Consider the following 20,638-nt stretch of genomic DNA (forward strand, 5'->3'; position numbering starts at 1 on the left):
ATATTATCTCCTACCTCATCAAATGTTATCTGCTCCTGCTGAAGTTAACTTTGAAATAGGTTTCAGAAGGGAGGCCAGTGAGCTCCCAGCTCTCACTGTAAGTGCATAAAAGAAAAAACAAATATTCTCATCCCAAACCCAGTGGATTCTTTATTTCTCCCATTTATGCACCGTAGGCTGCATTTGCTGCTGTGGCAGCAGTCCTGAGAACGCCAAAGGAAGTCAGGGAGAAATGTGCTTGTTCAAGACCCTGGAGAGATTAGGTTGTACATAATTAACTGAAAACTCTAAAGAGATGGCTAATGAAAGCTTAGAATTCTCCATGGGTACAGCATCCAGGCAGCTGAGTTCACTTGCAAGATAGAGATTTTCCGAACAGCCATTTACTGTTGTTAGGATGATTCTGCAACCAGTTCTCCTGACTGCAGAGAAATTGTGGTGGACTCAGACTCTGGGAGTGACTTAGGCTTGGATTAATGAGTGGAGATGAACAGGGTGGTTTCTTCCATCTTACAAGAATGCTGACTTTTACTTTATGAAACGTGTGTAGAACTGATCCATCAGTGGATGAGTGTGTATGGTTTCAGTTCTGGCTCAGGAACACCAGTGGCCACCATCCAGTTAAATCACGTCTGTTGTTTTCAGCACAAAGGTTCTGGAGTGTTTGTAAGAAGTTGTTTCTGATGTAAAATTTCTTATGGTACAGTGAGGAAACTTCCAGTGTGTGGATGACCCTTGGAGTCACTGCTGGATCGCAGCTGTCAGCAGCATGACTTGGTTTTGAACTTGCTGCTGCCTGTCATCAGTGCCCAAACGTGTAGCATCAGACAAAGCCAAATGCTCCAAAGCAGCTTAGCATCCCCTGAGCACCAGCCAGGGGAGAGCACAGCAAAAGCACTGGAAAATCATAATTAAGTTGCTCTGAAATGTCAGTTTGTGTTGCAAAGCTACAGCCCTGCCATGTGCTGTTAAGTGTGCGCTCAGGAATAGGCTGCTCGCCTCACAAAGTTCTTGCTATATTTTGGATCTCGGAGTAAGTCAGGAAATGAACTGGGCTTTGTAGTTCTGGATCAGGGTACAAAGGAATTGCTGTTTCTCTCTTTGTATTTGTTTGCAGATGGGCCATTCCTGGGTGTGGTGCAGTTCTGAGTCGGAGTCAGAGAACAGTGACTTACAGTCTCTTCTCAGCTGGCATTCAAGTTTGGATCTGGAAGTGGGAAACTGGAGGGATACCGAAGAGGTGGCTATAGGGAAGCCAGAGGAAAGCAGCCAAGAGACAGACAGCAGGCTGGAGTTCAGTGATCCTCTCTGGGAGGATGATAGTGAAGACTTCCAAAAGGCGCAGAGGCAATATGAAGATGACAGTCTTCTCCAGTTCTTCTCAGAGGTACGGCTGTTTGGAGGACAGCAAAGTGGGCTGCATAGTTCTGGCCTTCTTGAAATAGTAGAGTTTTCGGTCTCTCTGCTATTCTGACAACAGAAATATTCTGGGGGAAATGCAGGTATGCAGTGTTAATTTGCTCCCTATTCCAAGCCTTATCCTTGCTCTCATTTAAAGCTGGCACAGCGGGCAGGCAGCTGCTTTGCCAAAACACAGCTCACCCTAAAGCACAGAGATGTCAGTGAGCTGACACTGTAATAACAACACAGGGCTTCATCAGAAGATTTTGCAAGGATTCCTAAAAATGGAAAGGCGTGAGCGAGTGAAAGCAAAAATAGCATTGGTGCTGCTTATTTTTTCTTCTCTTTGCCTTCACAATTTCAAGCAATAAATCTTTTTGTGTTACAGATAACCCAGTTGCTGGAACCTCTCCGTGTCAGCTGCACAGATTCAGCAGAGACTCTATGGGATTATTCTGGCTCTAGGAAGCAGGATGATGAGGAAGATGTAAGATGCCAGGAAGAGACCACCGGGACAGTTGTCTCAAGAACAGAGGAAAGTCAGCTGCATGTCCTGACAGAAGATAAGAAAGAACACTTCCCAGGAAGAGAGGTAGGGGAGAGGTGGTCCTAAGAGAGATGAGATGGTGAAGGACATCATCTCTAGCAGAGATGGGGAAGCCCCATGTTCCAGCAGGGAAGAGAGGAACACAGAAGAGGAGACAGCAGGGAGGTGAATGCAAAGGAAATGTATGAGGGGAAGGATGGTTTTTGTGTATGGATGTGCATCTTTGTGAACAGGAAGCTTATTACAGATCAAACCCTCAGATGTGAGTTGGAGGAATTGCTCCTTGGCAGTACAAAGGTGACTCATGAGAGCTGGCAGTCTGCTCTGAGGTTTAATGCAAGACTGGAATACTTGGTTTCTTCTAATTACTGTGTTATGCAGCACACGGCTTGGCTGGTTTCAGGCCCACGTGGATGTACAAGCAATACCAATAACCATCTGCCCCAGGAGACCGTCATGTCTTGAAAGCAGGCGCTGTCTAGCCTGGGTTTGCATTAATCCTGTGTCTGGGGGACTCTCAGCTCTCACCAGTCTGCAAGTTGTTGCTGGGACAAGCTATAATACCACAGCAGAGGAAGAACAGTGCCCAGTTTTTCAGTTCACTACTCAGATTTATTTAAGGCAAACTTGCAAACTGGAGGCAGAAATGATTTCCAAGGGTTTTCTGTGATTCTGTACTAAGGGACTTGGTTTAATGGGGCAGTATTGGTGAGAAGTGGATGGTTGGTCTAGACCATGTTGGAGGTTTTTTCCAACCTTGGGGGTTCTGTGATTCTGCACTAATGGTGCAGGGCTCCAGAAATCCTCTTTCCCTGCATCTCCTTTCCCATTTTATTGGCAAATCACTGTGCCAACAGCATAACTCTCCTTCCTGGCTGAGTCCATTCTCTGTCATTTTCATGTGGGAGTTTTTGAGGAAACAACCCTGTTGCACTCTTGGGGATCCTGTTTTCTGTGTCTCAAGGTTTAACAAGCCTGAGGCAGTCTTACCTCAGCTCCTGATTGCCCTCTATATATCCATGACTCTTCACAGAAAAGAAGACAGACACACCTCTGGGCACCAGTCATCTCCACAATATTTGTGTTAGCTGGAGGTGATTATGATCCAAAAGATCAAACCCAGCTGTTACTGGAGTCCTGGCCAGCACAGTGAAGGTCTGAATAAGGTCAAACATCATCTTCTAGAATAATATGGAGAGAAGTAGCACCCAACTGAGATTGGATGCAGTAAGAGCACATGCAGCAGGCTGGTTTCTACTTAAGGAATTCAAGTGGTGGGCTGCCATTTTAACCAGATCTCCATTTTCCTCTGCTCTTCAGGATAAGACTCAAGAGGCACCAGGAGAAGAAGCTCTGTGTGAGCCAGATTCACAGGTGACTAACCAAGACCAGGATCAGGATGACAGAGACAGCACTTCCACAGACCCCATGTTGGGCTCCACAAGCCCTGCCAACACACAGCTGTAAGTCTGTCTGCACTCTTGCAGGTGCACCAGAACAATTCTTTCCTTTGATTCACGTGATCTCTGGGCTTTATCCATCTGGATGTGGTGGGTGATAGTTGAAGCACCAATTCGTACTTGGTCTCAAATGTAACAATCTGGTATTATATTCCCTCCACAGGATGCAATTGAGCTGGGATAACCCCATGCAGCATTCTCACTTCAAAAGAACTGTCCTGTCCATCTGGAAGATGATAGCCAGTCACAGGTGTGTAGGGGTAAGGGATCGAATTGGCATTATATTATGTGCCAGTTCCTATGTCACCTTGTCCTCCCCTCCACAACAGCCACCACCAGAGATGGTGTGTCTCTCCATGGCTTTTGCTTCTGGCTGTCCTTGCAACAAGAACAGCTGTGTGCTGCGCAGATTGAGAGAACACTGCATATTTATTTCCTCTGCATAACATGCCAAAGTCTAAGTGTGGCTTCCTACACAGCTGGCAAAGACAGCTTCAGCAAGGGGCTCAGCCTCCTCCCGTGCCTGGCTGTGCCAGCTGCTGAACACCAGAAGCTGCTGATGGGCTGTGGCCCTCGTGGCCTGCAGGAAGAGGCGAGCATTGGTCCTGCTGCCATGTTGTCTTTAGCCCCTGCTCAGAGGCAGACAGAGTTCATTCTTTGTGCTTGTCCCTGTAGATGCAGCGGCCCGTTCCTGAAGGCAGTGTCAGAGAAACAAGCCCCTGGATACAGTGAGGTGGTGAAGAGGTGAGTTATGGAAGAACTATTCACTAGCTGATTTCTCTCTGTTTTCTCTGCCTTTTCTGGCACCCAACACTCAGAACAGGAACAGCTGGTTCGGGTCCATCTGGTTCCAAAACACTAATGGGACTGTTTCCTTCCTTCTGTCCCGCAGAGTCTGGCTGCCATCAGCATCTCAGATTTGGCTGATTTATCAAAACTCCCTTCCAGGTGACCAGGACCTGGAAGTCTGCAGCAAACCGTGGTGCTAACATGCACTGTGCCTGCCCTTTACTGGCCGTGCATGGACTGATGTACCGCAGTCCAGGTCTGCAGCTGTGCCCCCTGCCTGAGCTGGGAATTCAGCCTCTGCAGCCCATGCAGTTCCCACGTTGTAAAGCTGTGCCTCTATCAGTTTCCACTCTGCTTTCTCCCCAGATATAGTCTCAGTGGAGAAGTAGGTTATAAGAATATTTCCCAGATAGATTAAGGGCATTTTTCAGAGCTGAATCATGTTCTATTCTGGTCACAGCCATCCTCTCCGCAGCCATTCATTTTCTCATTGTGTCAAAATAAGGGAAGTCCTATTTATTCCCCATCACGTTCCCTGTATCAGCGGTGCTATTTTGGCCAGCGGCACCATTTGATTTTAAGGGGTTTTAATAGATCCCTATTTTAGAAACTTTTCTTTCTGCACCGAGACCTGGGCTGGCTTCATGAGGACTAATGGGATCGCTCCTTCAGTTCCCTCCTCATCACATTAGTTAGAGGTGGCAGCTGATGGGCTGCTGGCAAGTACCGACTGCCTGATCTCAAACCGGCATGGAAAGCACACTTCCCGCTGCCCCGCTTAGCCCCGGGCACTGAAACTGACTGCAGGCAGCCAAAGCTAAGCTGCTTGTATGGCCCCGATGCACAGAGGGCCCTCAGCTCTGCTCCCGTGTCCGTCCCGCAGGCCCATGGACCTGACCAGCATCAAGAGGGGGCTGGCCAAGGGCCACATCCGCTCGTTGGCGCAGTTCCAGTGCAGCCTGATGCTGATGTTCCAGAACGCCATCATGTACAACGCCGCCTCGCACCACGTGCACCGCATGGCGCTGGAGATGCGCCGCGAGGTGCTGGAGCAGATGCAGATGCTGGGCGAGGCCTTGCTGCGCTCCGAGCACCGCCCCGCCACGCCGCGCAGGTAGCGGCCCGCGCTCGGCTTCGGGGCGGGGCGGAGGGCGGGGCGAGGGACCGGGCGCCGCTCGTCATTGGTTCGGGCGGGACGGGAAACGGCGCTCATTGGTTTGGCGTGCCCCGGAAGCGGCCGCCGGCAGGGAGCGAGCATGGCGCGCGAGAAGCAGGAGGAGGCCGGGGCGGAGGCCGCTCCCGAGCTGTCGTACCGGGAGCAGCTCGAGCACCTGAACCCCATCGCGCAGCCGCTCGCCTCCCGCAAGCTGACCCGCAAGCTCTACAAGTGTATCAGGAAAGGTGGGGCCGGGAGCGGGGCGGGGGGCCCGGCGGGGCCGCGCGGTCACTCATACGGTGCCTGTGTTCCAGCGGCCAAACAGAAGCAGATCCGGCGGGGCGTGAAGGAGGTGCAGAAGTTCATCAACAAGGGCGAGAAGGGGTAAGCGGGGCGTGCGGGGCGGCACGGCGCGGCGCGGGGCGGCGGCTGACAGCGGCTTTCCTGCAGGATCACGGTGCTGGCCGGAGACACGCTGCCCATCGACGTGTACTGCCATATCCCCATCATGTGCGAGGACAGGAACCTGCCCTACGCTTACGTGCCCTCCAAGGCGGTAAGGAGCAGCCCGTGACGGTCGGCTGCGCTGTGCTGTGTGTGCAGAGCTGTGTGTGCTGTGCTGTGTGTGCTGTGCTGTGTGTGCTGTGCTGTGTGTGCTGTGCTGTGTGTGCAGTGCTGTGTGTGCAGTGCTGTGTGTGCCGGGGCTGTGCTGGGGAAGGAGGCGCACGTGGGGCACCAAGAGAAGCAGCCGGTGCTTGGGCAGCACCAGAGCGTGAGGGGAGCACACGGCTGCAGCCCAGCTGGAAGCTGTCTCGTGACACGACCTGTTTGCCTCAGTGCAGCTCTATGGGGCAGAGCCGGGACAGATCTCTTTTTTCTCCTTTAGTTGTGAACTGGGAGCTGGCTGCATACAGAAAGGAAGTGCTGGCCAAGGTGTGGTTTGGGGAGATGGCCCTCCCTACTCAGAACAAGGGTTAGAGATGGTCACTGCCTTCTCTGTTCCGGGTGAGGAGTGGGACACAAGAGGCCAATGCTGGGCATTTATGGCATGTGTCAGCACTGTGGGGCAAGGCTAGGAAATGGCTGCTTGGGCTGCGTCAACAGAAAAGCGGTATCAGGGCAAGGGAGGTGATTGTCCCTCTCTGCTCTGCCTTGTGAAGCAATACGTGCAGTGCTGCATCCAGGCCTGGGGCTCTCAGCACAAGAAGGATGCCGAGCTTTTGGAGCATGTCCCGAGGAGGACCACGAAGATGCTCAGAGGGCTGGAGCACCTCTCCTGTGGAAAAAAGGTTGAGGGAGCCGGGTTTATTTAGCGTGGAGAAGGCTCTGGGCTGACCTCGTTATTGTACTGGAAAGGAGGGCGGCCAGCTTTTTGCACGGTGTAATAGTAATAGAAGGGCTGATGGCTTCCTGCTGAGGAGGGAAGGTTTGGGTGAGATGTTAGCAAGAAATACGTTACTCAGAGGTTGGTGTGGCACTGGTGCTGCTGCCCAGAACTGTGGGAGCCCCATCCCTGGAGATGCTTGGGGCCAGCTGGAATAGTGGCTGCTCAGGGACAGCCAGCCCACAGCAGGGGTTGGGATTGGCTCAGCTTTAAGGTTCCATCCAACACGGCTATTCTCAGTGCTTGCTCTCAGGACCTTGCAGGGCCACCTTCCCTCGTCCCAGCGGGGTGTCTGGCTCTGTCTGTGCAGTGTGTCTGGCTCTGTCAGTGCAGGCTGCCCCACTACCCTCAGCCTTCTGCTCCTACAGGACCTCGGGGCCGCAGCCGGCTCAAAGCGTCCCACCTGCGTCATCCTGCTGAAGCCCCACGAGGAGTACCAGGAGGCCTACGATGAGTGCCTGGGGGAGGTGGAGGCCCTGCCGCTGCCCTTGTGACCTCCGGGAGCACCTTCTGTACGGGTGGGGTGGGGGGGGGCGGTGGTCGAGGGTGAATAAAGCCGTTGGGATGTTTGTAGGGCTGCGGCTCTTTGGGGTCTGCGGTTGGGGTCCGCCGTCACACAAGGGGGCGCCCGGCGTGAGAGGAGCGAGGCGGGGGGCGGGCCCAGCTGCTGAGCGGCGGAAGTCGGGGGTGGGGGGCGCCTGTTGTGCCCTGCGGCGGGCGGCTGCCGGGGGCGGGGGGTGAGGCCTATCCCGGCGGCGGGGCCCTGGAGCCGCCCCGCGGGGCTCAGCCGGGTCCCGGCCCCGCCGTGAGTCAACGCTGTGCGATGCCCGAACCGGTTGTGCCGCCCGCTCCGCGCCGCCTCCCTCCTCGCCGTGCCGGCTGAGCCGGGCGGGAGCTGCGGAGCGGGGGCGACCACCGGGAGCAAGGCCCGAAACCCGGGCTGCGGAACCGCGGCCTTCAAAGGAAGCAGAAGGCAGAGCAACGGAATCTAGGTTTATTGCAGGAAAGGCCGAGGACGTTACAAGCGCGGCCCGGGGCTTCGTCACGCCTCTCCCCCAGCCCTCGCCGTGCCCTCGGAGGATACGGGGACACCCCATCCCTGCTCCCACCTCCTGCGGCACCGCCTCTTCTCAGCCCAAGGAGAGCTGCATTAACCCACCAGCATCGCGGCATGGAAGGGGCCCGGCTGCAATACTGGGGCAGCTCCCCCTCTCCCTGCACACAGCTCTTCCAGGGCCTTCCCAGCAGCAGCACCTCAGCCAGACCCAGGGCACTGTGAGCTCCCAGGACCCCACTGGAACTCATAAAAGGGCCGTGGGGATGGGGACAGGGCTGGAGCCTCGCCTTAGCATGATATTAAGTTACAAGTTGAAGGGAAAAGGGGAACAGAGCAGGAGGGACGGGGAATGGCTCACAGGGCATTCGGTCTCATGCCCCCATGGTAGAAGGGAGTGCAGGGCGAACGATCCTGGAGTCAGAGCACGGGGCACATGCAAGACCCCTGGTACAGATGATCCTCTCTCCAGAGACCGCCCCTGCTGGGCCCGAAGCGCTGCAAGAAGGAAAAGTTCCCTTGTCGTGATCAGTCCTTCTCCCCAGGGCAGCAATGAGCAGCGAGTCCTCGTGCAGCCCCCGAGATCATCAGCAAGAGACCCCCCCCTTCACAGTCCCACAGGCATCCTGCCGCTCAGATCTTCGAGGACTCCACTCGTTCAATCCACGGTGAATCAGCCCCGACATCCCTGGGCTCCGAGCGCAGCTGCCGCAGCTCCCGCTCCAACACCTGGCTGCGATGGTACATCTCCATGTAGCTGGCCTGGAGCTCCCGCTGGTACCGCAGCACCTTCTCCTTCTCCTCCTGCCAGGTTTTCCTCTCCAGCTCAAAGTTCACAGCCTGCAGCTGGCCCTGGCGCCGCTCCCGTAGCAGCTCTGCCCACAGCCATTCCACCTGCCGCTCCAGAGGCTCCGCTGAGTCGCTGTGGAGGCCCCGGCACTTGGAGTCATCCGTTTCACAGCCGGGGAAGTCCTGGCACGCCGGCATGGGGTCATCGCCCAGCGGCAGCGCGGTCCCAGGCTCCGGGGGGCTCTGGAGGGAATCGGCCAGTTGTGCCAGCTGGGAGTCCCTGGCCTGGACCTCTGCTTTGGCTTCCCGCAGCTGCGTCTTCAAGCTGAAGATCTCACCCAGTTTCTGAGCCATCTCCTCCTGGGTGTCCCGGAGCTGCTGCTTCAGCAGGGAGATTTCTGCTGCCTTCTGACACACCTGCAGGGCACAGGAGAACAGTGAGGAAGGAGCAGGACCTCAGAGGTGGCAGCACCCCTGACTGCCAACACAGCGTCACTGGGAGACCATGAGAATCGTGCCTGGCTCTTCCCCCCATCTTGTGTCTACCCACAAGTGATAGAGCAGAGAACCACTGCCGCATCCTGGCTGCACGGACTGAAGGGTAGCAACAGAGAGGGACAGAAGGGGGCTCACCTCCCACTTGGTCTCCTCCAGTTTGGGGCTGACACGCTCACCCTGGGACTGCCGGAGCTTGTTCTCCTCGCACTGGCACTGCTGCATGCTCAGCTCCTCCTGCAGCCGCTTCTTCTCTTGCTGTGCCTTGTAGAGCTGCAGCTGCAGCGCCCGCTGGCCGCGCTGTGCCTGCTGTGTGACCTGCTGCAGCCTGGCCATGTACATCTGCTTCAGGTCCTCCAGCTCATCCAGCCACAGCCGCTGCTTGTCCTCGAATGCCTGCCAGCACAGAGACACGCACTGCTGAGGGTCTGCATCCTGCCCCAGTGCCTGGAAGGATCCCAGGTACCAACTGCCAGGACAGCCCCAGCTGGATCCAAGGAACAGAGCTTCAGAAGCAAGTTCCCAGCCTGATTCTGCAGAGACGCTCCTGCCCCACAAGCCATGACGCTGGGTTCTCCCATGTCTGGACACCCACCAGCCATCACAGCAGAACATCAGGTCTTTCACCGCTCCTTCTACCCAGTCACCACCTCCCCATGGCCATCAGCCCCACTTCTCACCTGTGCAAAGGGGTCCTCTGTCTCACTGAGGCTCCTCTTGAGCTGCCGCAGCTCTCCCCCAGTCTCCTTCAGCCGATCCTCCAGCTGCTTCACCGCATCCTCCAGGGAGTAGGTGAACTCGTAGGGCGGTGGAGGCTCCCCAGGGCTCTGCAGGCGGCTCAGCGTGGCCATGCTCTTGCAGGACAGGGGTGCCTTTTCAGGAGCCAGGGGATCCCTGGGGCTCCTGGACACCCTGTCCAGGGAACCTCCAATGTGGTTGATGTGGCCCATGGAAGCACTGAACTGGCCCTGGGCAGGCTTGAGGCGGGAGCCGTAGGAGGGGAAGCTCTGGATGGAGTTGTGGCTGGAGTCGGAGGCTTCATCCAGGCTGATGGCGTGGAGCAGGTGGGTGCGGAGGGGGCCGTGCTGCGGGGCTGCCGTGGTGCTCTGCGACAGCAGTGTGTGCAGGCTCCCGTTGCTCTTGGACAGCTTCTGCCCCTTGGATGAGGAGAGGCCTTGCATGGAGACCAGCCCCTTCCCAGTCACTGCCTTGAAGGCCGAGGGCCTGATGCGACACTGGAAAACACAAGCAAAGTCAGGCTGGACCCCACCACACACATCGTGCCCAGCTCCACTGTGAGAAAACACCTGCTCACAGCCTCGTCCCTTCCCCCAGCCATCCCAATTCCCACATCCCACTTCCCACTCTTGGCACATTGGGCCCCATCCACCCCAGAGCAGGACACCCCATAGGGACAGTTCTATTTCACCTTGTCGAAGCGGCCCCTCTCGGGCAGGGAGCTTTTGGAGAAGTCAGCTCCGCGGTGATGCTCCCTGGAGCAGCGCTCAGGGGATCGGTTCTCGCGGTCGCTCTCGTAGTCCCGTTTGTAACACGCCGCTGCTGCCTGGTGCTTCCGTTCCGACCGCGTCTCCTTCTTGGCTCCGTGCAGGTATCCAAACAGCTCCCGCTGGCCCGGCCCCTTCCGCAGCAAGCCGTCAGGCTGACGAAGCCCCCGTGTGCCCCCCAGCGGGGCCCGCAGCTCCAGGGGGGACAGGTCCTGCTTCTCCACCAGGCTGCCCACGCTGCCCATGCTGCCGACGGGCACAGAGGAGAGGTAGGTGCCGAGGACGCGGGTGTCGGGCTCACAGCTCACAGGGCCTTGTGCTGCTGCCATGGAGAATTAGAGAAAAGCCCGGTACCAGCACTGCCGAAGGAGAGACAAAGTCAGCACGGTGGTGTGAACGGGACCGCGGGCCCATCGGGGATACCCTGCTTGCAGCAGGAGAGCGGAGATGCCCGCTCAGCCCCGCATCCCCTATCCTAGCCAACCACAAAGGCAGCCAAGTGAGGGGGACCCCGCAGGGCCACGCTGGCAGCCAAGCAAGAAGGGCCGTGCGGCCGATGGGGCAGCGCAGGGGTGGGGGCTCCCCGCTGCCACCCCCCCGTGGCTCAGCGCCTCCCTCCCACACCCAGCCCCACCTCCCGCCCGCGGCCGGGGCTGCCACCAGAACAGGCACCTGCCGCCCAGCCTGTTCGGGAGGGCGAGTTGAGCAGCCGGCAGCACCTGCCTGGGCCTGGCGCCAGCCTCGGCCTGGCTGCACCCAGCCGCCCCTTCCTGGGAACCCCTATATGGGGCCGGACTTCCCCCTCCCCTTGGCTGCCGTGGGCCAGCGCTGGCCTTGGAGCGGCACAAGCCCCTCGGTCCGTCCCTTCTCAAGGGCTGGAGGAGCTGGGGGGAGGATGCTGCTACAAAAGACCCTGGGGAGGCTCCAGCCTTTTGGCTCAACCTCTCCCTGGGACGTGCGCATCAGCCCACAGCCCAAGGCCGGACATGGGACGGGAAGGGGAAGGATGCGGACAGGACAATGCGGGCTTCCTGCACAGGTGGCCAGACCCTCGGGGAGGAAGGCGGGCGGCAAAGCTTCGGCCTCGGTGCCTCAACCTCAAGCAGCGGGGAGGGCCTGATGGGGATCTTCAGCCCCCGACCCTCAAATCACAGCCCGAGGGGGAACCTCAGACCCGGGATGAGGGCCGGGGGGGCCCGAGGCTCCCAGCCAGGCCCCGTCTGTCGGGCCTCACCCAGGAAGCCGTCCTGGTTCTCAGCACACACGCCGGGTAAACAAACACCCCGCTGTTAATTGCTGCCACGCACAAACCTGTCTGACAGCTCCCGGCCTGCGCTGTCACCTCCCTCCCTCGGCTCAGCACCTGCTCCGGGCACCGCCGGCACGGAGAGAGGGGGGAGCGGGCGGGGAGAGCCCGGGGGGGTGCGGGCCGCAGCCCGGAGCACGGCACCGCCGAGGCCCCTTTCCGCGGCCCGGGCGCGCGGCGGCGGAGGGAGCGCCATTGGGCCCGGGAGAGGAGCGGAGCGCGGCAGAGCGCACGGGGCGGTACGGGGCGGTACGCGGGGAGATACACGGGGAGATACACGGGGAGATACACGGGGCGATACACGGGCGATACGGGCCGATGCTCCGCGGATCCCGCTGTAATCCGGGGCCGCGCTCGGCCGAGGCGCGCCGCAGCCTGAGGACAAAGCGCTGCGGCCGCGCGGAAGGGCGGGGGGGCGGCACCGGGACAGCGCCGGGGTCCGTGGGGTCGGGGGGGATGGGGGGGTACCGGGGCGGGCACCGGCGGCGGGCCGGGCCGCACTCACCATGCCGGCGGCGCTGCGGTCCACGCGCGGCTCCGCTCCTTCCCTCGCCGCGTTTGAACGCGCTCCTCGGCCGCGGCCGCGCGGGGAGCGGGCGGAGCCGGCAGCGGCAAATCGCGGCGCGGAGGCGGGAGGCGCCGGGGCGGGGCGGCTGCGGGGAGGCGCGGCGCGGGCTGGCGGCGCGGTCGCGGTTCCCTGCGGGCCGCCCGGGAGCGGAGCGCGGCGCCCCGAGCGGAGCGGGTCGGCCACGTTCGGCCCCGCGGCCGCCGTCGAGGGGTCCGCGCGGCACCGCCGGGCACGGAGCGTCCCTCGGCCTCCGTCGGGTGACCCGCAGCGCCGCGCCACATCCCAGCGCCTCGCCGCCCGCCCTCCCGCGGACGGATGGTGCTCGCGGCGTCCCAGGCCGAGGTTCGGGGCCGCCCACATCCGCCCCGCTCTCTGCCAGTTCCCCCCTCGGTTTGTGCTGCCGGCGCTCACCCACGCGCACACGCCGTCCCCGTCCCCACGTGCTCGGAGCGGTGCCGAGGCTCTCGGCCGCGTTCCTTGCAGCCGCGCATCACCCGCGTGGCCTCCGAGCTGCGGGGCTGCGGCCCTGACCCCCCCTCGGGGCTGCCGGGAGCGCAGCCAAGAACGGCTCCCGGGATGCGGGCAGCTCCGGGCGGGGTGTCCGCCATCTGTAACGCGGTGGGGAACAGCCTCGGCCTCTCCCGCTGGGCCTTTGCTGAGAGCCCGGTGCGTGGGGAGAGCGGCCTCGAGCGACCTCCGGAACGCATTCAGGGCTATAAAAGGAAGCCGGGTCCCCAGCGAGGTGCCTCTGCCACAAAAGCACCCGGCGGATGAGGGGGCTGCAAAATAACTGGCAGGCAGCGGGAGAGGAGCCTGCAGCGCTGAGCGAAGTACGAGCTGCACATATGCTCTGCTTTCCGCACAGCTCCGTGAAACTGTGCCATCTATTTCGAACAGCACGGAGATACTTTTATCTGTGCTCTGGCACACGGCTGATGTACACTGACCGATCCCAGCGTGAGCAATGGAGAGGGACTAGGGCAGCTGCAGTGCCATGGGCCTTCCGCAGGTGATGATGGGCTGGCGGCTTCCCCTTCCTTCAGCAAAGGACACAGCGGGGTTTGGGGATGCCTGCATACACGCACTGAAAACAACCTGTGGGCTACAAGCAGGATGAAAACACCGGGCGTCAAGACTGAAATTGCCGGGGCGGAGATGCCCTCGAGGCTCCAGGATGACACCTCCCCTCCTGCCTTGGGGGAAGGACAGGCCTGGAGCTGGGGAGGAGCTCGCATTGCCCGCGCGTGGGATGATGCAAGGAGCAAGGGCTGCTCCTCATCACAGCCTTGACCCTTTCATGAAGGCAGCACACTGCTGTGTGCAGCACCAACTCCCCTGCAGCAGCAGATGATGGCAGGAGCCACCAGGATCGTCCCTGTGCTCAGACCCAGCACTGTCACTTCCCTCAACCCAGAGCTCCTACCCAGAGCTGCCACGTCTCCGTGAGACGGGAACCACTTGGCTTCCTGGGATGGCAACAGCTTCCATCTGCAGGCACCCAGCAAGAGGAAGTGCTCCAGGATGCAGAAGGACAAGGACAGAAGGGCCTGGGAAGCAAGGCAGAATGAGTGCCAGCCCAATGCAGTGCTTGGCTGGGGGTGTCTGTCCTGCTCCAGGAGACAGCAGCACTTGAAATGTGTGCCAGTGCCCCAGAGCAGCCCCGCACGTGGCACCACCTGTGTGCCAGCATGAGCTTGGCAGCAATTCACCTGGCAGCACTAGCAGAGGCCAGGACAGTCTGCAAGAGGAGCCCAAAGCTGGCATGGGGCAGAGGGACCTTCCTGGCATCCCCACTGCTGGATCCACACTGCAGTGCCCCGGGTGCCTTCCCAGCAGCCAGGCAGGGATGTTCCCCCCCACTCCCTCCCTCCTGCCCCAGGATACAGTGGCAGTGCATCTGCTGCCTCCCACGGGCTGATGCTGCCTCTGTTCCACGTAGCTGCCTGCAGCAGGTCCCCGAGCCACTGCGAGCAGATGCCTTGATAGTTCTTTATTGTCCTCTGAACCGGGTGGCAGCTCGGCCATACCCAGCACAGGAAAAACGCCTCCTGCACCTGCCCTGGGAGACAGCAGCATCGCTCACAGCAGTGCCACGGAGTCCTGCTCTTGGCCTCTTCTGCTGATCCCATCAAATTCAAGCACTCAGCCCTTTCTGCTCCTCTGGGTCCTGCCAGCAGCACCGTGCCGGCCTGCTGCAAAACTCTGCCTTGCTCCAAGCAGCTCGGTGCAGCCCCGGCACCTTGGCATGAGCACAGCGCATGCTGGCACACGGGACACAGCTCAGCCAAATGTGCACCACGGTGTCTCACTCATGTCGCAGTCCAACAAGATGTTAAGGACAGTGCAGGGGGCTCCTGCCACGCTCAGAGCAGTCCGTGACTCGATCCGGTATTTCACGTTGTTCAGACCTCCTTCCCGATCCACCTTAAACTGCTCCTGAGGAGGAGAAAAGAGCAGTCAGGGCAAAGCATCTGGTGCTGAAACAGAGAGCACAGTGGGCAGGGAAGGGCTCGGAGCACGTGGCGATCACAGCCCCCATCTCTCACAGCTCACCTGCTTCTGGGCAGCAATGCGCTTCTGGTCTCTCTTCCTCCAGGCTGGGTCATGCAGGTGCTGGAACGTCTCGTACCCAGTTGTGATTCCAGAGGGACGGTGAACCTGGGTGGAGAAAAACACTTCTATACAGCTCCTGAAAGCCTGCCCGCAGGTGGGAGGGCTGCCTGCCCTTCATGCCAGCCCTGGTGGCTGCAGCAGGAGGCAGGTAGGGAAATGAGAAGGGGATATTCAGCCGAGGAGGCCCCCGAGGGCACCCACCTGGAGACCAGCTCCTTTGATGCGTCGATAAAACTCGTCGTCCTCCCGTCCCCAGCCCCAGAAGCGGTTGGACATGCCATTGCACTGCAACGAGAGCAACACCACGCTGCTCCCCTGCAGCAGCCAAACACCACCCCCAGCCCTCAGCACGGCTGCAGCCTTCACGGTGCCATCAGCTCAAAGCACAGATTCCTCTTCTCTCTTCCAAAGCGTGAGGCACAGCACGTGCCAAGATTTCACTGCACAAAGCGGTGGGGGCTCAGCTCACCATCTCATAATGCTGCTTGGTGAGCAGCAGGATCCCTCCCACGTAGGTTTTATAGTGGTACAGCGGGTGCAGCTCTGGGGATGCCACGTGGAAGGGCCCGGCCTCGGGGAAGCCATAATCCAGCTGCTCGTTGAGGGGCAGCAGGTCGACGTCGTGCATGGCGATGTAGTCCGTGTCGTTGCCGCTCTCCAGGAAGCCAACGTTGATCAGCGACGCTCTGTTAAACCTGCAATGGATCGGGGTACACGGCACTGCCTTCTGCACGCACCCACACGGCGCACAACCTGACTCGGCGGCTCCTGTACCTGAAGTGATCCACCTGGTTGAGTACCAGGATGTGGTGGCGGATCCTCTTCTTGCTGAGGAAGCGGTGCATGTAGGGCACGAAGGCCAGGAGCTCCTCGAAGCGCTCACGGAAAGGCACGAGCAGCGCCAGGCGGTGCGGCCCCCACGAAGGGTCGTCGGCCGGCGGGGCGGGGGCTTCGGGCGGGCAGGGCGGCCGGGGGGCTCCGCGCCCGGAGGAGGCCGCTTCGCCCGAGCAGCTGAGCTGCAGCCAGAGCAGCGAGGCGAAGCCCAGCAGCAGCGCGAGGAAGAAGAGCTGGAAGATGGAGAACTTGCCGGCCAGGAGACCCAGGAGCTGCGGGGAGCTGCAGCACAGCGGGCGGTCAGCGAGGCTCTTTCCCGTCCTCCCTCCCCCCCCACGTCCCGTCCCCCCGCGCCGCCCCCCGCTCACCCGCCGCCTCGCAGTCGCAGCGCGGTCCTCCGGCGGCCCGGTCCCATGGCGGACCCCGGCCCCGCCGCCGGGACACGCTGGCCGGGGCCGCGTCGTTCCCCCGGAAACAAAGCCCCGGCCCCGACGTTCCGCTCCGCTCCTTCCGCCCGGCGGGGGCGGATCCGTGCAGGGACCCTCCCCGCGCTCGCTCCCTCCCCCGCTCGGACCCGTTCTGCTCCCCCTCGCTCCGTTCCCCTCACGCAGCTCTTCCCTCCCCCCGCCCCCTCCCCAGCAGAGCCCCAGACACAGGCGGAGCCGCGGGTGGTGTCAGTCCTTTAATGCCCCGCTCACAGCCCCGGCCCCAACAACCCCGACATTCACGCCCGCCGCCCCGGGCAGTGCAGCAGGTCCTGGGGGGGCGCAGAGGAAGCAGCAGCTCTCAGGTGAGCAGTTCCTCTGCAGCAGCTCATTAAAAACATTCCCTCCCCCCACCCCCCCATCCCGAGTCCAGCCCGCTAGACAGCACGTGTCCGGCAGGATTACAGCCACAGGGACAGGTAAGAAAATACTTCTTGTATTTCTCAGAAACAGCTTTTAGAAACCACAGTTTGTAGAGCTCCCCATAGGAAAGGAACGCTTCGGGCACCGCAGCCCGCTTCTTCCATTAGTAAAAACGCTTGTTCCGCTCCTGGCGTTTCTGGAAGACCACAGCTCCCACCACAGCACACACAATGATGCCCAGCAGAGCACAGAGCAGGAGCAGAAACACCTTCCAGCCCGTCAGGGGCCCGCTGCGGAAATTCCCCGTCGGGTCATCCACGTTGTCTGCAAGGAGAAGGAGCAAGAGATGCACCTCAGAGCAGGGGAATCTCAGCTCTAACACAGCCCTGCTGCTAAGCAGGAAGCTGCTGGAAAAGCCATCACTGGAGACCAGCTAAGAACGGGGAGATTACAGTGTGCTCAAGTGAGAGATGGACATTTTCCCCACCAGGTGCACTCTGCTGCTGGCAGCAACCACTGAAGGTGGTTGGGAAGGGCAGACACTCACCTTTGGGAGATTTAAGGAGACTGACGCTCGGCTCAATCTTTGTCCAGTCAACGGTGTCATCTTCTAGAGGATGTTCCACCATGAGCTGGAATAGCTTCATTGAAATAATGTCATGATTGTCTAGGAAACAACCGTCAGCACTGAGGACTGTCAGAAGCCTTGAGAAACGCCCACATTGGCAGAGCATCCCCAGCTCTGTGCTCTGCCAGCTGCAGGTCTCCCTCCCTCTCAAGCAACCCTTCACCTCCCAGCTATAATTTGAGATGCTTTTAGGTGCCTCCTTTCTCAGGCCACGTGTCCCAAATCAATGCAGTTTCAAAAGCCCCACGAACAAGAAGCCACCATATACTGCATCCATAGCATTATATTCAAGCACCAAGCAGCACATATTCCTGCAAGCAAAGCCCACTCACCAGATAAGTCTCCAGTGCCTGCAGAAGCTCCGAAAAAGTAGCCAGTGGGCAGCTGTACCCCTGCAATGTCAATGCAGTTCTTCCATTCATTCTTGTCTTCTACATCCGTCATCACCTGTAGGACCAGGGGAGTCACATGGAGAACACTGGCCGCCCCTCTGCCCAGCCAGCACTTCTTTTGGAGCCAGAAGAGCAAGAGGCTGAATCTGGCAAACCACAGAGTGCCACAGCACCACCCACCCGCCAGGACCGCCCTGCTGTACGTGCACGAGGTGCCCTGCAGCAGGAACAAGGCTCCCCACACATCTCACCGTCAGGCGACCTCGGGAGTACCGAACTGCCAGGAAGGTGTCGTGATTCTGGTTCCGAATCTCAGCGGTGCATCCTGCCAGCTCCGTCCAGCGCCCATCCTTACTGTGATCGTAGGTCAGGGAGCCGTTGTTCACCATTGCAGAGATGTAGGGGAACACACGCTGCAGGGAGAAACGCCTTCAGTCTGCAGGAGCCTTCCAGCTGCAGGCCCTGCCTGCTCAGAAACCTCAGTGAGACCAGAACAACAGCAAGGCAACCGCGTGGCAACAAAGTGTGTACAACTCTTTTCCTATGTAAAGCTGGCTCTAAAACAAGTGACAGCAGAGCTGCCTTTTCTGATCATCTGCATTAAGACCCCTCCTCGGCACTGAGCAAACTCCCTGAGCTACTCACCTCTGTTGCTTCGTCATTGGGATACGTATCGAGGAAAATAGCCAGCCCATGAAAATTGTCCCTGCTGCCAAAAACAGGACCTGGAACAAGGCAGAACACAGTGATGGACGGCTCTGTTCCGCACCCTCATCCTGACGCCCTGCTTTGTAGGTCTTTGACACTGAGATTCCTTCCAGGTGGCACAACCAGCACAGTTGTACCTCACCTCAAAGCACAGCCCAATGAGGCAGAATCTGCACAAGAACAGCAGACACGGCACCAGGTCTGCCCATGCAGACTGCACACAACCACCAGGGGAAGCACTGGGCGCGATGCCCGCTGGGAAGCGCTGCTCATCCGGAGCATCGCTGCAGGCTCTAAGGATGGACAAAGCAGAGCGCTCCTCTGTAACCAGGTGTGGCCAAGGGGAGCTCAAAACCTGCTCTGCAGAGAGCCGTGCAGGACAGAGGCAGCTCTAAGGCTGCCCCAGGACACATGCAAGCACTGCCAACCCAGGCTGTGCGTGGGGCTGAACACCTAGACTCATAGAATTGTTTGAGCTGGGAAGGACATTTAAAAGTCATCTATTCCAACCTCTGCAATGATCAGGGACATCTGCAGCTAGGACAGGGTGCTCAGAGCCCCATCCAGCCTGCAGGGACATGGCATGCATCACCTCTCTGGGCAGCCTGTGCCAGTGCCTCACCACCCGCTGCACGAAAAGCTTTTTTTCCTATATCCACTCTAAGCACTTTGTGTTCTCTGGGCTGAACAGCCCCAGCTCTCTCAGCCTGTCCTCAAAGGGGAGGTGTTCCATCCCTCGGATCATTCCTGCGGCACTCTAACAGGTTCACATCTCTCCTGTGCCGAGACCTGGTCGCAGTACTGCAGGCGAGGCGTCACCAGCAGCGAGCAGAGGGGAAGGATCACCTCCCTCACCCTCCTGACCACGCTTTGACGCAGCCCAGGATACGGTCGCCATTGTGGGCCGCCACCCACCTGACACGAGGCGCTCCTGCGTGTACCACAGGGCCAGGCCGTCCCCGTGTAGGTTCTTCTTGCCGGCACCGTGGATCTTGAAGTGGACGTGCAGCTCCCAGTCCTTCAGAAAGCAGGGCTGCGGGACAGAGCGGCGCAGTGTCAGCCCGGCACGGGGCACGGCCCGGCACGGAGCACGGCACGGAGCACGGCACGGAGCACGGCCCGGCACGGAGCACACCCCGCCCGCCGCCCGTCCCGGTGCTCACCACGCGGTTCCAGATGGAGCCCTGCCGGCTGCGCTCATCGGGCGTCAGTCGCACGTACTGGCTGGTGACCATGGTGCTGCCCTGGAAGTCCCACAGCGGCATGGCGGCGGAGCCCGCGCCTGTCACGGGAACACAGAACGCGGGTACACACAACGCGGCTCAACGAGCGGCCCCGGCCAGGCCCCGTCCCGCCGCCCGCCGCGCCCCGCCGCTCACCCTGGTACGGCTTCATCAGCGAGTGCTCGCGCTTCAGGTGCTCGCTGTTGCCGTCCGTAAGCTCGGCCGGGACCGACCGCGGGCCGCCCGCCGCCAGCAGCAACAGCGCGACCGCCGCCAGCTGCGCGCCCGCCGCCATCCTCCGTTTCCGCCTTCCGCCGCGCCCCGCCCACCCGGCAGCTGCCGCCCTCTCCGCCAATCGCGGGCCGCCGTGCCGCCGCGCTCCCGCCCCCCGAGCGGTGACGTCACTCGCGTCCGCCTATGGGAGCGGAGGGGGCGGGACCAGCGAGGCCGCGACTTCCGCCGCGCGGCGGGACGGGCCGTGGAGCGGCGGGACGGCTCCTCCCGGCATGCGCCGCGCGAGCGCGAGGCACGCTGGGAACTGCAGTCCGCTCCGCTCCGCCTCGTGCCGCCCGCTGGTCACGTGACGCTCCCCGCCCCGCCCTCCGCCGCCTGTTGCCACGGCAACGCCTCACAAGATGGCGGCCGTGCCTGCGGAGGACGGGAGAGCGCGGCACAGAAGGGCGGCAGAGTCAGCGCGGAGCTCAGGGGCTGCTTTATTGAGTGCTGCCCGTGCTGCCAGTCAGTACAACGTGCCCACAGCGCCTCCACCCGCTGGGTCTCATCGCTGAACCGCATCCCTCTGCCGCATCCTGCTGCTGGGCCGTGCCCGCAGGCGCAGTGCTGCCCAGGCCGTGAGGGCGCCCATCTGGGAAGCGTGTGAGGCCGCAATGCTGTGCGCTGTGCTGTGCCCCCCAGGGAGGGCCCAGCGTACATGGAGG

The 20,638-nt window shown here is 60.4% G+C and overlaps 5 protein-coding genes across 6 annotated transcripts; 2 read left to right on the forward strand and 3 right to left on the reverse strand.

Moving 5' to 3' along the window:
* Window positions 1-1,009: 1,009 nt before the first annotated feature.
* On the forward strand, window positions 1,010-5,315 carry LOC140258371 (bromodomain-containing protein 8-like). Its single transcript, XM_072348578.1, has 6 exons — window positions 1,010-1,387; window positions 1,790-1,993; window positions 3,269-3,411; window positions 3,572-3,658; window positions 4,084-4,152; window positions 5,081-5,315. The coding sequence occupies exons 1-6, from the start codon at window positions 1,118-1,120 to the stop codon at window positions 5,313-5,315; spliced, it is 1,008 nt and encodes a 335-aa protein (XP_072204679.1). The 5' UTR covers window positions 1,010-1,117.
* A 110-nt stretch (window positions 5,316-5,425) lies between these two features.
* Window positions 5,426-7,309, forward strand: NHP2 (NHP2 ribonucleoprotein). Its single transcript, XM_072347969.1, has 4 exons — window positions 5,426-5,598; window positions 5,668-5,737; window positions 5,804-5,909; window positions 7,106-7,309. Exons 1-4 carry the CDS (start codon window positions 5,454-5,456, stop codon window positions 7,229-7,231), a joined length of 447 nt encoding a protein of 148 aa, XP_072204070.1. The 5' UTR covers window positions 5,426-5,453; the 3' UTR covers window positions 7,232-7,309.
* Window positions 7,310-7,710: 401 nt separating this feature from the next.
* Window positions 7,711-12,528, reverse strand: N4BP3 (NEDD4 binding protein 3). 2 transcript variants are annotated; one of them, XM_072348130.1, is made up of 5 exons: window positions 12,392-12,528; window positions 10,505-10,939; window positions 9,756-10,310; window positions 9,214-9,471; window positions 7,711-8,997 (listed from the first exon to the last, which is right to left on the reverse strand). In XM_072348130.1, the coding sequence occupies exons 2-5, from the start codon at window positions 10,907-10,909 to the stop codon at window positions 8,425-8,427; spliced, it is 1,791 nt and encodes a 596-aa protein (XP_072204231.1). In that variant the 5' UTR covers window positions 10,910-10,939; window positions 12,392-12,528; the 3' UTR covers window positions 7,711-8,424. The 2 variants fall into 2 exon arrangements, with proteins under 2 accessions (XP_072204231.1, XP_072204232.1); XM_072348131.1 differs by having other exon boundaries at window positions 10,505-10,902; window positions 12,392-12,454.
* A 1,905-nt stretch (window positions 12,529-14,433) lies between these two features.
* Window positions 14,434-16,424, reverse strand: B4GALT7 (beta-1,4-galactosyltransferase 7). The gene is made up of 6 exons (XM_072348560.1): window positions 16,270-16,424; window positions 15,842-16,183; window positions 15,537-15,762; window positions 15,269-15,352; window positions 15,008-15,112; window positions 14,434-14,890 (listed from the first exon to the last, which is right to left on the reverse strand). Exons 1-6 carry the CDS (start codon window positions 16,314-16,316, stop codon window positions 14,735-14,737), a joined length of 960 nt encoding a protein of 319 aa, XP_072204661.1. The 5' UTR covers window positions 16,317-16,424; the 3' UTR covers window positions 14,434-14,734.
* A 145-nt stretch (window positions 16,425-16,569) lies between these two features.
* LMAN2 (lectin, mannose binding 2) lies at window positions 16,570-20,044 on the reverse strand. Its single transcript, XM_072348559.1, has 8 exons — window positions 19,857-20,044; window positions 19,641-19,759; window positions 19,393-19,510; window positions 18,415-18,494; window positions 18,021-18,182; window positions 17,710-17,824; window positions 17,297-17,416; window positions 16,570-17,073 (listed from the first exon to the last, which is right to left on the reverse strand). Exons 1-8 carry the CDS (start codon window positions 19,993-19,995, stop codon window positions 16,913-16,915), a joined length of 1,014 nt encoding a protein of 337 aa, XP_072204660.1. The 5' UTR covers window positions 19,996-20,044; the 3' UTR covers window positions 16,570-16,912.
* Between the last annotated feature and the right edge of the window lie 594 nt (window positions 20,045-20,638).

Source organism: Excalfactoria chinensis, chromosome 13 (assembly GCF_039878825.1).
Source record: "Excalfactoria chinensis isolate bCotChi1 chromosome 13, bCotChi1.hap2, whole genome shotgun sequence".
NCBI classification, from domain to species: domain Eukaryota; kingdom Metazoa; phylum Chordata; class Aves; order Galliformes; family Phasianidae; genus Excalfactoria; species Excalfactoria chinensis.

What these genes read in the sequence shown, in the direction of transcription:
- LMAN2 (XM_072348559.1), bottom strand. Translation starts at nt 19,995, where the DNA reads ATGGCGGCGGGCGCGCAGCTGGCGGCGGTCGCGCTGTTGCTGCTGGCG. An exon ending in ACTCCCGAGGTCGCCTGACG is followed by an intron (nt 17,825 to 18,020) that starts GTGAGATGTGTG and finishes CTGGTCCTACAG; the next exon opens with GTGATGACGGATGTAGAAGA. An exon ending in TCTCCTTAAATCTCCCAAAG is followed by an intron (nt 17,074 to 17,296) that starts GTGAGTGTCTGC and finishes TTCTCCTTGCAG; the next exon opens with ACAACGTGGATGACCCGACG.
- B4GALT7 (XM_072348560.1), bottom strand. Translation starts at nt 16,316, where the DNA reads ATGGGACCGGGCCGCCGGAGGACCGCGCTGCGACTGCGAGGCGGCGG. An exon ending in CCAAGCAGCATTATGAGATG is followed by an intron (nt 15,353 to 15,536) that starts GTGAGCTGAGCC and finishes CTCTCGTTGCAG; the next exon opens with TGCAATGGCATGTCCAACCG. An exon ending in GCATTGCTGCCCAGAAGCAG is followed by an intron (nt 14,891 to 15,007) that starts GTGAGCTGTGAG and finishes TCTCCTCCTCAG; the next exon opens with GAGCAGTTTAAGGTGGATCG.
- N4BP3 (XM_072348130.1), bottom strand. Translation starts at nt 10,909, where the DNA reads ATGGCAGCAGCACAAGGCCCTGTGAGCTGTGAGCCCGACACCCGCGTC. An exon ending in AGAGGGGCCGCTTCGACAAG is followed by an intron (nt 10,311 to 10,504) that starts GTGAAATAGAAC and finishes TGTGTTTTCCAG; the next exon opens with TGTCGCATCAGGCCCTCGGC. An exon ending in CAGAGGACCCCTTTGCACAG is followed by an intron (nt 9,472 to 9,755) that starts GTGAGAAGTGGG and finishes CTGTGCTGGCAG; the next exon opens with GCATTCGAGGACAAGCAGCG.
- NHP2 (XM_072347969.1), top strand. Translation starts at nt 5,454, where the DNA reads ATGGCGCGCGAGAAGCAGGAGGAGGCCGGGGCGGAGGCCGCTCCCGAG. An exon ending in CTACAAGTGTATCAGGAAAG is followed by an intron (nt 5,599 to 5,667) that starts GTGGGGCCGGGA and finishes CCTGTGTTCCAG; the next exon opens with CGGCCAAACAGAAGCAGATC. An exon ending in CTTACGTGCCCTCCAAGGCG is followed by an intron (nt 5,910 to 7,105) that starts GTAAGGAGCAGC and finishes CTGCTCCTACAG; the next exon opens with GACCTCGGGGCCGCAGCCGG.
- LOC140258371 (XM_072348578.1), top strand. Translation starts at nt 1,118, where the DNA reads ATGGGCCATTCCTGGGTGTGGTGCAGTTCTGAGTCGGAGTCAGAGAAC. An exon ending in AGCCCTGCCAACACACAGCT is followed by an intron (nt 3,412 to 3,571) that starts GTAAGTCTGTCT and finishes TTCCCTCCACAG; the next exon opens with GATGCAATTGAGCTGGGATA. An exon ending in TACAGTGAGGTGGTGAAGAG is followed by an intron (nt 4,153 to 5,080) that starts GTGAGTTATGGA and finishes TCCGTCCCGCAG; the next exon opens with GCCCATGGACCTGACCAGCA.